Genomic DNA, 14,862 nt, shown 5'->3' with positions numbered 1-14,862 from the left:
GAGAGAGAGGCAGGTGGTATTGCGTTGGACTAGTTAACTGTAAGGTTGCAAGATTGGATCACCCGAGCTGACAAGGTGAAAATCTGTCTTTCTGCCCCTGAACGAGGCAGTTAACCCACCGTTCCTAGGCCGTCATTGAAAATAAGAATGTGGTCTTACCTGACTTGCCTAGTTAAATAAAGATTAAATAAATGTGTAAAACAAAATCGGCAAATCGGCACCCAAAAATACCGATCTCAGATTGTTATGAAAACTTGAAAACGGCCCTAATTAATGGGTCATTCCTATTAATCGGTCGACCTCTAGTTGTGACTGATGAAGATCAGATCAAATTTTATAACCAATTTATGCAGAAATCCAGGTAATTCAAAGGGTTCACATACTTTTTCTTGCCACTATATAAATGTGATATTTTAGGTTTACATACTTTGTCATGTAGTGTAACTTGCTACTACTATAGTAGATTTTATTAAAATCAATGTTTCTTGCCCATGATGTATTTATCAGACTTATTGACCTCAGAATAAGACAGATTTTAGTAATTTACAGTTGAAGTCGGAAGTTTACATACACTTTAGCCAAATATATTTAAACTCAGTTTTTCACAATTCCTGACATTTAATCCGAGTAAAAATCCCCTGTTTTAGGTCAGTTAGCATCACCAGTTTATTTTAAGAATGTGAAATGTCAGAATAATAGTAGAGAAGTTTACATACACTCAATTAGTATTTGGTAACATTGCCTTAAACAATTTAAACTTCGGTCAAACGTTTCAGGTAGCCTTCCACAAGCTTCCCGCAATAAGTTGGGTGAATTTTGGCCCATTCCTCCTGACAGAGCTGGTGTAACTGAGTCAGGTTTGTAGGCCTCCTTGCTTGCACACGCTTTTTCAGTTCTACCCACAAATGTTCTATATGATTGAGGTCAGGGCTTTGTGATGGCCACTCCAATACCTTGACTTTGTTATCCTTGGGGTCATTGTCCATTTGGAAGACCCATTTGCGACCAAGCTTTAACTTCCTGACTATGGCCAAACAGTTATATTTTTGTTTCATCAGACCAGAGGACATTTCTCCAAAAAGTATGATCTTTGTCCCCATGTGCAGTTGCAAACCATAGTCTGGCTTTTTTGGCGGTTTTGGAGCATTGGATTCTTCCTTGCTGAGCCGCCTTTCAGGTTCATGTCGATATAGGACTCATTTTACTGTGGTTATATATACTACAATTTTGTTTCTGAGGTCTTGGCTGATTTCTTTTGATTTACCCATGATGTCAAGCAAAGGTAGGCCTTGAAATACACCCACAGGTACACCTCCAATTGACTCAAATTATGTCAATTAGCCTATCTGAAGCTTCTAAAGCCATGACCTAATTTTCGGGAATTTTCCCAGCTGTTTACATTTACATTTACATTTAAGTCATTTAGCAGACGCTCTTATCCAGAGCGACTTACAAATTGGTGAATTCACCTTCTGACATCCAGTGGAACAGCCACTTTACAATAGTGCATCTAAATCATTAAAGGGGGGGGTGGTGAGAAGGATTACTTATCCTATCCTAGGTATTCCTTGAAGAGGTGGGGTTTCAGGTGTCTCCGGAAGGTGGTGATTGACTCCGCTGTCCTGGCGTCGTGAGGGAGTTTGTTCCACCATTGGGGGGCCAGAGCAGCGAACAGTTTTGACTGGGCTGAGCGGGAACTGTACTTCCTCAATGGTAGGGAGGCGAGCAGGCCAGAGGTGGATGAACGCAGTGCCCTTGCTTGGGTGTAGGGCCTGATCAGAGCCTGGAGGTACTGCGGTGCCGTTCCCCTCACAGCTCCGTAGGCAAGCACCATGGTCTTGTAGCGGATGCGAGCTTCAACTGGAAGCCAGTGGAGAGAGCGGAGGAGCGGGGTGACGTGAGAGAACTTGGGAAGGTTGAACACCAGACGGGCTGCGGCGTTCTGGATGAGTTGTAGGGGTTTAATGGCACAGGCAGGGAGCCCAGCCAACAGCGAGTTGCAGTAATCCAGACGGGAGATGACAAGTGCCTGGATTAGGACCTGCGCCGCTTCCTGTGTGAGGCAGGGTCGTACTCTGCGGATGTTGTAGAGCATGAACCTACAGGAACGGGCCACCGCCATGATGTTGGTTGAGAACGACAGGGTGTTGTCCAGGATCACGCCAAGGTTCTTAGCGCTCTGGGAGGAGGACACAATGGAGTTGTCAACCGTGATGGCGAGATCATGGAACGGGCAGTCCTTCCCCGGGAGGAAGAGCAGCTCCGTCTTGCCGAGGTTCAGCTTGAGGTGGTGATCCGTCATCCACACTGATATGTCTGCCAGACATGCAGAGATGCGATTCGCCACCTGGTCATCAGAAGGGGGAAAGGAGAAGATTAATTGTGTGTCGTCTGCATAGGAATGATAGGAGAGACCATGTGAGGTTATGACAGAGCCAAGTGACTTGGTGTATAGCGAGAATAGGAGAGGGCCTAGAACAGAGCCCTGGGGGACACCAGTGGTGAGAGCGCGTGGCGAGGAGACAGATTCTCGCCACGCCACCTGGTAGGAGCGACCTGTCAGGTAGGACGCAATCCAAGCGTGGGCCGCGCCGGAGATGCCCAACTCGGAGAGGGTGGAGAGGAGGATCTGATGGTTCACAGTATCGAAGGCAGCCGATAGGTCTAGAAGGATGAGCAGAGGAGAGAGAGTTAGCTTTAGCAGTGCGGAGCGCCTCCGTGATGCAGAGAAGAGCAGTCTCAGTTGAATGACTAGTCTTGAAACCTGACTGATTTGGATCAAGAAGGTCATTCTGAGAGAGATAGCGGGAGAGCTGGCCAAGGACGGCACGTTCAAGAGTTTTGGAGAGAAAAGAAAGAAGGGATACTGGTCTGTAGTTGTTGACATCGGAGGGATCGAGTGTAGGTTTTTTCAGAAGGGGTGCAACTCTCGCTCTCTTGAAGACGGAAGGGACGTAGCCAGTGGTCAGGGATGAGTTGATGAGCGAGGTGAGGTAAGGGAGAAGGTCCCCGGAAATGGTCTGGAGAAGAGAGGAGGGGATAGGGTCAAGCGGGCAGGTTGTTGGGCGGCCGGCCGTCACAAGAAGCGAGATTTCATCTGGAGAGAGAGGGAGAAAGAGGTCAGAGCACAGGGTAGGGCAGTGTGAGCAGAACCAGCGGTGTCGTTTGACTTAGCAAACGAGGATCGGATGTCGTCGACCTTCTTTTCAAAATGGTTGACGAAGTCATCTGCAGAGAGGGAGGAGGGGGGGGGAGGGGGATTCAGGAGGGAGGAGAAGGTGGCAAAGAGCTTCCTAGGGTTAGAGGCAGATGCTTGGAATTTAGAGTGGTAGAAAGTGGCTTTAGCAGCAGAGACAGAGGAGGAAAATGTAGAGAGGAGGGAGTGAAAGGATGCCAGGTCCGCAGGGAGGCGAGTTTTCCTCCATTTCCGCTCGGCTGCCCGGAGCTCTGTTCTGTGAGCTCGCAATGAGTCATCGAGCCACGGAGCGGGAGGGGAGGACTGAGCCGGCCTGGAGGATAGGGGACATAGAGAGTCAAAGGATGCAGAAAGGGAAGAGAGGAGGGTTGAGGAGGCAGAATCAGGAGAAAGGTTGGAGAAGGTATGAGCAGAGGGAAGAGATGATAGGATGGAAGAGGAGAAAGCATAGTCTGTTTAAAAGCATAGTCAGCTTAGTGTATGTTAACCTCTGACCCACTGGAATTGTGATACAGTGAAGTAATCGGTCTGTCAACAATTGTTGGAAAAATTACTTGTCATGCACAAAGTAGATGTCTTAACCAACTTGCCAAAACTATAGTTAGTCAACAATACATTTGTGGAGTTTTAAAACAAGTTTAAAACAAGCTTTTCCGACTTCAACTGTATATTGTGGTGCTGAAACTTGAAGAAGCAGCCGCAGCACAATCAATCGGAAATGGACAGCTTATGGTCATGAAACCGGATTAATTTTAATTAGATTTACTAACAACAAGGGCTTTGTGTTGGAGCCTGTCTTCTTATTTTCCTATTCAAGAAAAGAGGTAGGTCTACCTGTTTGACAGACGAAAATAGGCTATAGGCTGCTATATCCAAAGATTTTTCAGTCAATTCCTCTACCCACCATGTTCTCTTTGGCCAACCTCAGTGTCAGTGAAGGGCTGTTGACTTAAAACCAAGACTTGAATTGGGGGGGTATTAGAGGGTATAACATAGGCCTACCTTTTTATTAAAGAAAATGGTAAAAAGCACAGACCCCTTGGCTTAAGATGCGAAGCTGAGTAAACAGCATGTTCATTACACAGGTTCACCTTGTGCCGGGGACAATAAAAGGCTCTAACATGTGCTGTTTTGTCACACAATGCCACAGATTTCTCAAGTTTTGAGGGAGCATGCAATTGGCATGCAAGAATATCCACCAGAGCTGTTGCTAGAGAATTTTATGTTAATTTATCCACCATAAGCTGCCTTCAATGTCGTTTTAGGGAATTTGCAGTACGTCCAACCGGCCTTAAAACCGCAGAGAAAAAAGTAATTCTGATTGGCTGTGCCTGGCTGCCAAGTGGGTGGGCCTATGGCTGCGCCCCTGCCCAGTCATATGAGATTCCTCAATTAGCACCTCATGAATTCATTTAAATTGACTGATTTCTTTATATGAACTATAACTCAGTAAAATCGTTGAAATTGTTGCATGTTGCGTTTTATGTTTTTGTTCCGTTCTTAACAGCGCTTTGGTCCGCAATGCTTTATGCTCGAAACAAGCTGTAAAATACCTGGGAAAGACATGACAGCGATGCATGTGGGGATATCATTGTTTAGTTTGTATGACATTCAGAGGCTGAGTTACAACCGTCTATAGCCAAGGAGACAAAAAATGTACTTTGCTTGGGAAGCGATCGAATTCTGTCACTATCAATTGATTAAGCTATTCACTTTCTGTACAATAGATGTTTAAACCTAGACAGATTTTTGGGAAACACTTGTGATCTTCTCTTTTTGGGTTAAGCCACAGAAGAAAAGTAGCCAGCAGTTAAAGCTTCCATTTTCCCCATAGGTCTACTCTGGGGTGGAACGGTAGGCCTAACTTTTGAAAGTACCATGCTCAGATTCATAATGACGTCTCAAATATAATTATTTGCAAACAAGGCACACTGATTTGGTATTGGAGAAATAGGATAAGATGAACACAGGCCTGTCTCTGTCCATTCTTAGCCTGTAATTTGTGTGTTATTCAAATATTCTGTTAATATGTCAAATGATGCAGTATTGCATAATGTTTATAAAAGACCAATTTTCTTGGACCTGCAAATACCATGATCGATTCCGGCAATGCTTTTACAATGGAGATCTTTCAATCCCTACTCTTGTCGACGGTGGTCTGCGAACCCACAACCTGGCCGCGGTCCTTGGTGCTATCAAAATTCCTGCATTGCCATGTAACGCTTACAGGATGTAGAATAGTTTCTAAAACTGTCTGTCCAAAAAGTGAGGGTAAACGGTAGAGATGGTCTTTACCCACTTTGTTTAAATTATTATTTTGGGTATAGGGGGAGGGTCACTTTTTTCAAGGGAGGATTTAGCTCAAATATATTTTGGTGAAGGGAAGGCCATCACTTTAATTTGAGAGTCCAGATTTTCTCCATGTAACCCTTATTATAAATAACGTTCACTCTCTTATTTGAAAATAATATAATGGTGCCACCTTCTGGTACTCCTCGCCTACCACTATTCATATAAACAAATCAAAATACATTTTATATTTGAGATTCTTCAACGTAGCCACCCTTTGCCTTGATGACAGCTTTGCACACTCTCAACCAGATTCATGAGGTAGTCACCTGGAATGCATTTTAATTAACAGGTGTAATTTCTTTGAGCCAATCAGTTGTGTTGTGACAAGGTAGGGGTGGTATACAGAAGATAGCCCTATTTGGTAAAAGACCAAGTCCATATTATGGCAAGAACAGCTCGAATAAGCAAAAAGAAGCGACAGCCCATCATTACTTTAAGACATTGAGGTCAGTCAATGCTGAAAATGGCAAGAACTTTGAAAGTTTCTTCAAGTGCAGTCGCAAAAACCATCAAGCGCTATGATGAAAATGTTTCATGAGGACCGCCACAGGAAAGGAAGACAGCTGCAGAGGATAAGTTCATTAGAGTTAACCACCTCAGATTGCAGCCCAATTAAGAGTTCAAGTAACACACAACTCAACAATTACGAGTAGACTGTGTGAATCAGGCCTTCATGGTCAAATTGCTGCAAAGAAACCACTATTAAAGGACACCAATGAGAAGAGACTTGTTTGTGCGAAGACACACAAGATATGGACATTAGATCGGTGGAAATGTGTCCTTTGGTCTGATTTGTCCAAATTATAGATTTTTGGTTCAACCGCCGTGTCTTTGTGAGACGCAGAGTACGTGAACAGATCTCTGCATGTGTGATTCCCACCGTGATGCATGGAGGTTTGCTGGTGACACTGATTTATTTAGAATTCAAGGCACACTTAAACATCAAGGCTACCACAACATTCTGCAACGATATGCCATCCCATCTGGTTTGCGCTTAGGACTATAATTTGTTTTTCAGCAGGACAATGACCCAAAACACACCTCCAGGCTGTGTAAGGGCTATTTAAAAAATGTAAACAATTATTTCACCAGGTAGGCTAGTTGAGAACCAGTTCTCATTTACAACTGTGACCTGGCCAAGATAAAGCATAGCAGTGTGAACAGACAGCAACACAGTTACACATGGAGTAAACAATAAACAAGTCAACACAATTTTTTTTTTTATAAAAAAAAAGTCTATATACATTGTGTGCAAAAGGCATGAGGTAGGCGAATAATTATAATTTAGCAGATTAACACTGGAGTGATAAATGATCAGATGGTCATGTGCAGGTGGAGATACTGGTGGGTAAAAGAGGTAGGTAAATTGGGTGGGTTATTTACCGATGGACTATGTACAGCTGCAGCGATCGGTTCGCTGCTCAGATAGCAGATGTTTAAAGTTGGTGAGGGAGATAAGTCTCCAACTTCAACTATTTTTGCAATTCGTTCCAGTCACAGGCAGCAGAGAATATGAAGGAAAGGCGGCCAAATGAGGTGTTGGTTTTAGGGATGATCAGTGAGATACACCTGCTGGAGCGCGTGCTAGGCTGGGTGTTGCTATTGTGACCAATGAACTGAGATAAGGTGGAGCTTTACCTAGCATGGACTTGTAGATGACCTGGAACCAGTGGGTCTGGCGACGTATATGTAGCGAGGGCTAGCCGACTAGAGCATGCAGGTTGCAGTAGTGGGTGGCATAAGGTGCTTTGGTGACGAAACGGATGGCACTGTGATAAACTGCATCCAGTTTGCTGAGTAGAGTATTGGAAGCCATTTTGTAGATGACATCGCCAAAGTTGAGGATTGGTAGGATAGTCAGTTTTACTAGGGCAAGTTTGGCGGCGTGAGTGAAAGAGGCTTTGTTGCGAAATATAAATCAGGTTCTAGATTTGATTTTGGATTGGAGATGTTTGATATGAGTCTGGAAGGAGAGTTTACAGTCTAGCCAGATACCTAGGTACTTATAGATGTCCACATATTCTAGGTTAGAACCATCCAGGGTGGTGATGCTAGTCGGGCGTGCGGGTGCAGGCAGCGAACGGTTGAAAAGCATGCATTTGGTTTTACTAGCGTTTAAGTGCAGTTCGAGGCCACGGAAGGAGTGTTGTATGGCATTGAAGCTATTTGACTAAGAGTGATGGATTCCTGCAACAGATGACCTGGCATCCCCAATCAGTTTAACACTTTTTTTGGTTACATGATTGTGTTATTTCATAGTTTAGAGGTCTTCACTATTATTCTACAACATAGAAAATATTAAAAATAAAGAAAAACCCTTGAATGAGTAGGTGTCAACCTTTTGACTGGTACTGTGTGTGTGTGTGTGTGTGTATATATATATATATATATATGAGAGAGAGAGATCAACTATTTATGTTCCTCTTTCACACCCCAGCCATTTGCTACATCTTTGAAACTGCTATCATCGATAGTGTATGTTTAATTTGTAGGGGCCTAGCATTGAGATATTAAGGACTTCAAGTAGTGAGCTCACTGGGCATTTAATGCCCTCACCGAATGACACAGCGATTCAATTAAAGGCTCCGAATGTTCACGGGCCCCTGTGTTCTGATATTAAGTGTGTGTGTGTATAGTTATGTTGTGCTGAAATGTTCTTTGGTTGACGAAATGACAAAATACAGTTTATGATGAAGTATTCTATACCATACTACTTACTGTTGAATTACATTATTTTGTTACTAAACTTCTACACCAGACTAAACCAACTCAATTGTTAGTGAGAATCAGTGGAATTAAGTTTAAAAAACACACAACCTCTCAATCTTGATATAGTCAGGAATTTAATCAAAAACAAGAGATTTTTTTAGATCAAAATGTACATGGCACACCACTCCAAGGCCCTTCCCTCAAACACATCCATCCTAGACACACTTCCGTCTTTCCAGTTAAAACAGTAACGCCCCTGTTTTCCAGCGCTGCACCACAATTGTTAGGTACACAAATGACCTGAGATGTTTTCAATCTATTTGGTTTGTATGCAATCTATATCACACTGGAATAGAATAATGGCCTCTAGTATTTACTACCATAAAAACAATTTAATTAAGGCAGACGGTTAACTGGCACAGGAAGTTCCCCCAAAACCTCCACGTTGCATACTAACACAACCATTGGTTTGCAGAGCACAATTCTTGACATAATATTAAAATGAATAACGGCAATAACTTGATAAAAACAAAAACGGCATATAGTTCTATAACTGGAATGAATTAAGTGTGGAATGTTTAATTGCATCTTTACGGATAAATTGATTTTGGTCATTTCTCCCTTTTTTTACAGCAGTGAGTTGTCACTGGAATCAGCCTTGTATGAATTATCTTGCTAGCACATCCTCTCCATTCCTGAGGGGAATGGCAAATAATGGATCCAATCACAAATGGTGGAGTGAATCATTAATTTAATAGCCACGGCACCAGTGTTCAGTCATTACAACCAGATGTTTATTCCAGTCCATGTAGCTAAATTACCATTTGGTGCTGTGACATTGTCAAAACTATTCCTTAATAATGAGAAATTGTGACAAACCTACAATTTTGGAAAGAATGCATGTGCTTAAAACAGATGTTGGCAATTTAAATCGCACCAGAAAAACACAAAATAATTTAAATTTGGTTTGGTCAATAGTGAAACATGGTCTGTTTCAAAATGTAGCCAACCATGTGGTCCTGATGTTCTGAACCCCACAAAATTAATTTGACCATTGGCCCATTTACATAGAAATCAGTTAAATTGTCAATGTACATAAATTCAACAGACAAAGCAGTCAGACTGACACGTACAAGTACACAAATGTACGATGCAGACTGGAGCACAGATCCTGGTATACTGACAAAGAGCGAGCAGTAGCCCCATAGGTTTGTGTGGAATAAAGGGGATGGGGATAAAGAGGTGTTGGAAAGGCAGCTCTGGAGTCAGAGGTGGTGTGGTCCTCTGGTTGTTTTGGTCCTAGCCCAGCCCAGCTAGGTGATATCCACAGTGGGTGGTGTTAAGTGAGGACTTGTCTGATCTCGCGGTGGACATAGCACAGGAAGTCCATGTAGGAGGCTCCACCGTGGAGCCCCTTGTCCTCTACCAGGTGCTGGCGGAACATAATCTCAGACCGGTCCTTCTGCTTCACAATCATGAGCTATGAGGGGGATAAAAATGGGGACATAGTCAGCTTATGACTTTTCACTTAACCTTGAGGGACAAAACTGTGCACTGGAGTAATACAGTCCTGCTGCTTGTTTCTCCCTGGCACTTAATTGATTATTAGTGAGAATAGACAGCAAAAATATTTCACAACTCCTTACATTTGTTGACAATTGCTTACAGGCAAAAAAACAGTTAAGCTTGAGCAGCCTGTTGAATTTGATCTGTTATTGTGTCCAGGGCTTAAGACAGTTGTGGTCAATTTGGTTACATGTTTGTTTCCCAATTCAACGAACAGATATTCTGTAAAATGGTCATCTCTGTATACCTGTCGCAAGCCCCACAGGTTTTTGCTTATTTTAAAAACCCTCTTAGGTCTCACCCCCCCCCCCCATCTGAGATATCTACTGCAGCCCTCATCCTCCACATACAACACCTGTTCTGCCAGTCACATTCTATTAAAGGTCCCCAAAGCGCACACATCCCTGGGTCGCTCATCTTTTCAGTTCGCTGCAGGTAGCGACGAACGAGCTGCAACAAACACTCAAACGGGACAGTTTTATCTCCATCATCATCATTCATTCTTAATCATGGACACTCTTACTGACAGTTGTGGCTGCTTTGTGTGATGTATTGTTGTCTCTACCTTCTTGCCCTTTGTTTCATTGTCTGTGCCCAATAATGTTTGCACCATGTTTTGTGCTGCCATGTTGTCATCTTAAGTCTCTCTTTGTGTTGTTGTCTCTTGTTGTGATGTGTGTTTTGTCCTTTATTTATATTTTTAATCCCAGCAGGTCTTTCGCCTTTTGGTAGGCCGTCATTGTAAATAAGAATTTGTTCTTAACCGACTTGACTAGTTATTTACATTTATTTATCATTCTTTCATTATATCAAAGTAGTTTAGACATCCAGAGGAAAGTATGCATTGTAACAGTAACCAACATTGAATAGTGTACCTTCATGGAGCTGGGCCTCTGGTCAAGCAAGGAGTCAACGATGGAGCGCAGCTTCTGAGACTGGGGGTTATCCAGCTCTGGTAGGGACCTCTGGAAAGCACACACATGAATATTAGTGATATGCTGTGCTTTCTACACAGTCTAGAATGAACTTTTCAACCATCTGAACTAATGTTATCTAAATAACTTTGGTGTTTCCAAACACCATCTTCTGTAGAGCTTGGGGTTAAGGAAGTTACTGTCCTCACCAGGTCAACGGGCACATGGGCGAGGGAGGGCACATTGAAGATGCTCTGGATCATCTCTGGGGGGCAGGCCTGGCCCAGCCACAGGAAGAGGGAGCACCCATTCTCCAGCAGGAACATGCCGGCATCTGTCAGGCGCTCTTCAGAGCAGCGCACCGGAGTTGGCACCACGTCACTGGCAACGTCCATGTTGTGCTGGAAGAAAAGGAATCGATGGAGAAATGAGCCTGACAATTTAAATCCATCTTTCATTTAGGTCAGTTAATTCTGCAATATTACAGTGTTGCTTTAAAAACAATTGCAGTGTTTGGTGACATTGACACACAAATTAAAACAAAATGAGTCACAAGTGCCTGGCCTCTTCCCAGCAAACACTGCAATTGAAGTGAAGGAGAACAACTGCCATTGTCTGAGACATTTGGTCACAATTACAAAGCATGTAATTATTCTGAGGGCAACTTAATATTTAACCTCAAACACACTTCTCAGAAGTCTTTCATGGACACCATTTATTGAGCTTTTCTTACCACAAAATGGCAGGTTTTGATAAAGTGCTGGGTAATTGTTTGTGTGCTGGCATGCAATAACACAGCCTCATACACTACCATCATATTTATTGAATTAGTTGGCATATCAAATAAAAGGATGTCACACCTAAGGGATGCCAATACCAAATAACTAGTAAATGCATCAACTCAATTATAGTTGCTTATAGGAGACGCACACTGAAAGGCTGCCCTCTGCTGTTCATCTGTAAAACAGTTCTTTACCTCAGAAATCTTCAGCTAACCTGGGATCCACACAGAATATCTTTGTTGTATCACTGTATCAGCACTGATATGAGTACATGAAGTGGGATTGGAAAAGAGTGATATAAAACTACTAAGAGGTCCATTAGCCTCAATGAGAAAGGAAACATTTTTTTTTAAGTTGGTAAAAAAGGACGAGAGTGTGTGTGAGTGTGTGCGCGCACACTTTCATGAGTGGGATAAGGCAGGAGAGAGCGCCTAGTGTGTTGTCTCACCAGTGGGATAAGGCGTGGATAGAGCAGCAGCTGGGTATCCTCCACCCCCATGGCTGTGGTGCTGAGTCTCTGGTGAGCCCTGTCATCTGTAGAGAGCTCAGCGCTGCCCACCAGGGGACCAGTCTTCAACAGGCTGTTTAAGTAGACTGGGAACACCTTCATGGCATCAGGCAGGATCAGCTACACAAGGAGAGACGAGCTAGTGAGAACACCCCTAATACACACAGGACTCCCTGACGCCACAGTAATATTGTTTGTTCGCAATTCTTGAAAAGACAAAAGCAAGTATAAAACTGCAGTTGGAATCAATCGTGCCGGAATCTGTCTTATCAGTTTACTTTTGTACTCTGCACCTGTAGGTTTCTAGATGTTAGTACACTTCTTTGAAACTAGATCCTTGAGATGTCCCTAGAGACCATGCTGCTCCATGTCCAGTTTCTAGCATTCACACACTGACCTATGAGTGAATCACACCACAATCTTACACACCGCACTCACAGTGCTGGATTAGTAGAAATCTTTCACATATTACCCTACATACACAAAGACAATTTGTCACAAATTCAGAATAAAGTTAACTGTGTTGTTGTATGCCACTGACCTGGCTGGCAGCGGAGGGACTGGCACAGTTTTTCCTGTAGCAGGCCAGCATGTGGGCCGTCTGGTTGACCAGGATCTCCTTCACCGTCTTCAGGGGCTGGTTCAGCATGGCACGGTATGCTGGGAGGGAGAGGAAGAGGGCATTTGAAGGTCAGTAACTGTGTACCCACACCAAAGCTGTCTGAAGTGCTCTCATACAAGGGGTTTGCTTGTCACTAATACTTTATGGGAGGTATATGGGTTACCTCACCTCTTAGTTTTCCTAAGGTGATTTACATATACAAGGTAGCTAAAGTGAAGCATGAAGTTTTTTGAAAATTACAGATAATCATGAATAATGATGAGTGAAAAGTTATGCACAAAGATCATTCCCACAAGACATGCTAACCTCTCACCATGACCAATAATAGGAGAGGTTAGCATGATATTTATGCCCGTTACCTTCATCATTATTCACAATTCATTCATGTTTATCTATAATGTGAATGCTACCATGATTAATGTAGAAGTGTTTAGAGTCATATTCTATTATTGTTTAAAATAAAATGACAATACATTTACTATTAATTTCTATTGGGCACTAAATCATCCGAAACAATCTACAAACTAGTTGGAGTCACACACTTGATGTCATCATTGCATACTAGGAATATTGGACCAAATACTCTTTTGGCTACTTTAATACACATAAGTGACTTGTCCACATACTTTTGGTCCCCTAAAATGGGGGATGTACAAAAAGTGCTGTCATTTCAAATCCAAAGTGCTGGAGTACAGAGACAAAACTACCACGAAAATTGGCACTGTCGAAATACTTTGAGCTCACTGTACATATAGGGTATGAGTATGCTGTATATAATGCAGAATTACACATCAGCCAGCTATGTTTTACTACTAAGTGGTATTTAACTGATATTATTTGTACCTGAATCTCGTTCAATATGCCTAGATGGGAGGGAGCAAATATATTCAAACAGGAAACATAAATGAACATTCCAAGTGGACAAGCCCAGGAGGCATCTCTTCTGCAATCAAACCTTTTGGTAATGTCTATGAGGCAAACATACATAGTGGATTTATAATGTCTTATGATACACAGAATATTTCCCTCATTTGGACCATACTGACACAGGCCTAAAGACAGAAACTCTGCTGTAGTCACCTGACTTGGCGAAGAAGTTGATGAGGGCGTCCGTCTCACAGCTCTTGTAGAGCTCAGACAGCTGGGCGCTGCAGTTCAGACTGAGGTTGTGGATCCGCAGACGCCGCTGGCCGCTGATGGTCGTGTACAGCAATGCACACTGGGACACAGAACACACACAGAAGCCATTAGTGGGTCTAAAGACTGTCAGGGTTTTAATCTAACATATCAGAGTGGGATGTTTAAGGCTTTATGGAACCCTTGCCAGAAAACACACATTGTGAAAGGGATATATTGGCAGTGTTGGAAAAAGTACTCTTGTACAAGTACATGCGTAAAAGTTAAGATGCCTTAATATAAAATGACTCAAGTAAAAGTCACCCAGTAAAAAACGTAGTGTATTTGGTTTTAAATGTACTTGAGTACTTTTTCCACCACTGTACCCAATTGTCATACTTGAGTAAAAGTTCAAGTAAATGTTATACATCAAATTCCTTTTACTAAGCAAACCAGACAGCCTGATTATTATTAATTGTATTTACGGATAGCCAGGGGCACACGCCAACACAATTTATAAATGCAGTATGTGTGTTTAGTGAGTCCGCCAGATATTATATTGATGGGTGCATGAATTGGACCATATTGCTGTCCTGCCTGAGCATTTGAAATGTAACATGTACTTTTTGGTGTAAGAAAATGTATGGGACTAAAAAGTACATATTTTCTTTCAGAATGTAGTGGAGTTAAAGTTGTCAAATTAAATAGTAACGTACAGATACCCTCAAAAACAACTTAAGTGGTACTTCAATGACTTTACACCACTGGTTATTAAATGGGATGCATATTTTTATTTTGGTTGGAGTCAAATACCTACTTTGCAGTGAGCCTAAATATCTATTAGTGGTAACCCATCTAAAATCAGATTCAGTGTTCGTTTTGAGTTTTTTTGAGTGGTGTGCGAGACACAGACCTGCATGAGAGCGCCCGTCTCCTCGCTAAGTGTGTCATCGTGTTTGAACTCCACCGTCACAGCCTTGTCACAGTCCACGGCAGCCATCTCCACGTCTGTGGTGTTGTTCATGTGGATGGCACCAAAGAAGTCTGTAGCCCTGAAGCCTGGAAGGAGAGACAAGGGAAACATATTAGTAAATATC

The 14,862-nt window shown here is 42.7% G+C and overlaps 1 protein-coding gene across 1 annotated transcript in view; it reads right to left on the bottom strand.

Annotated features, from left to right (window-relative positions):
- Nucleotides 1-8,372: 8,372 nt before the first annotated feature.
- Nucleotides 8,373-14,862, bottom strand: part of LOC135510611 (protein transport protein Sec24D-like) — a 28,473-nt gene continuing 21,983 nt past the window's right edge. The window contains exons 17-23 of the mRNA XM_064931669.1: nucleotides 14,679-14,824; nucleotides 13,730-13,868; nucleotides 12,569-12,687; nucleotides 11,968-12,147; nucleotides 10,947-11,138; nucleotides 10,699-10,788; nucleotides 8,373-9,737 (exon numbers count right to left, since the gene is read on the bottom strand). Of these exons, the coding sequence (XP_064787741.1) occupies nucleotides 9,597-9,737; nucleotides 10,699-10,788; nucleotides 10,947-11,138; nucleotides 11,968-12,147; nucleotides 12,569-12,687; nucleotides 13,730-13,868; nucleotides 14,679-14,824 (1,007 nt within the window). The 3' untranslated portion in view covers nucleotides 8,373-9,596. The remainder of the gene's footprint in view (nucleotides 9,738-10,698; nucleotides 10,789-10,946; nucleotides 11,139-11,967; nucleotides 12,148-12,568; nucleotides 12,688-13,729; nucleotides 13,869-14,678; nucleotides 14,825-14,862) is intronic.

The sequence above is a fragment of the Oncorhynchus masou genome, chromosome 23, assembly GCF_036934945.1.
Source record: "Oncorhynchus masou masou isolate Uvic2021 chromosome 23, UVic_Omas_1.1, whole genome shotgun sequence".
Classification (NCBI taxonomy): Eukaryota; Metazoa; Chordata; class Actinopteri; order Salmoniformes; family Salmonidae; genus Oncorhynchus; species Oncorhynchus masou.
This window is presented reverse-complemented; position numbering and strand designations above follow the sequence as displayed.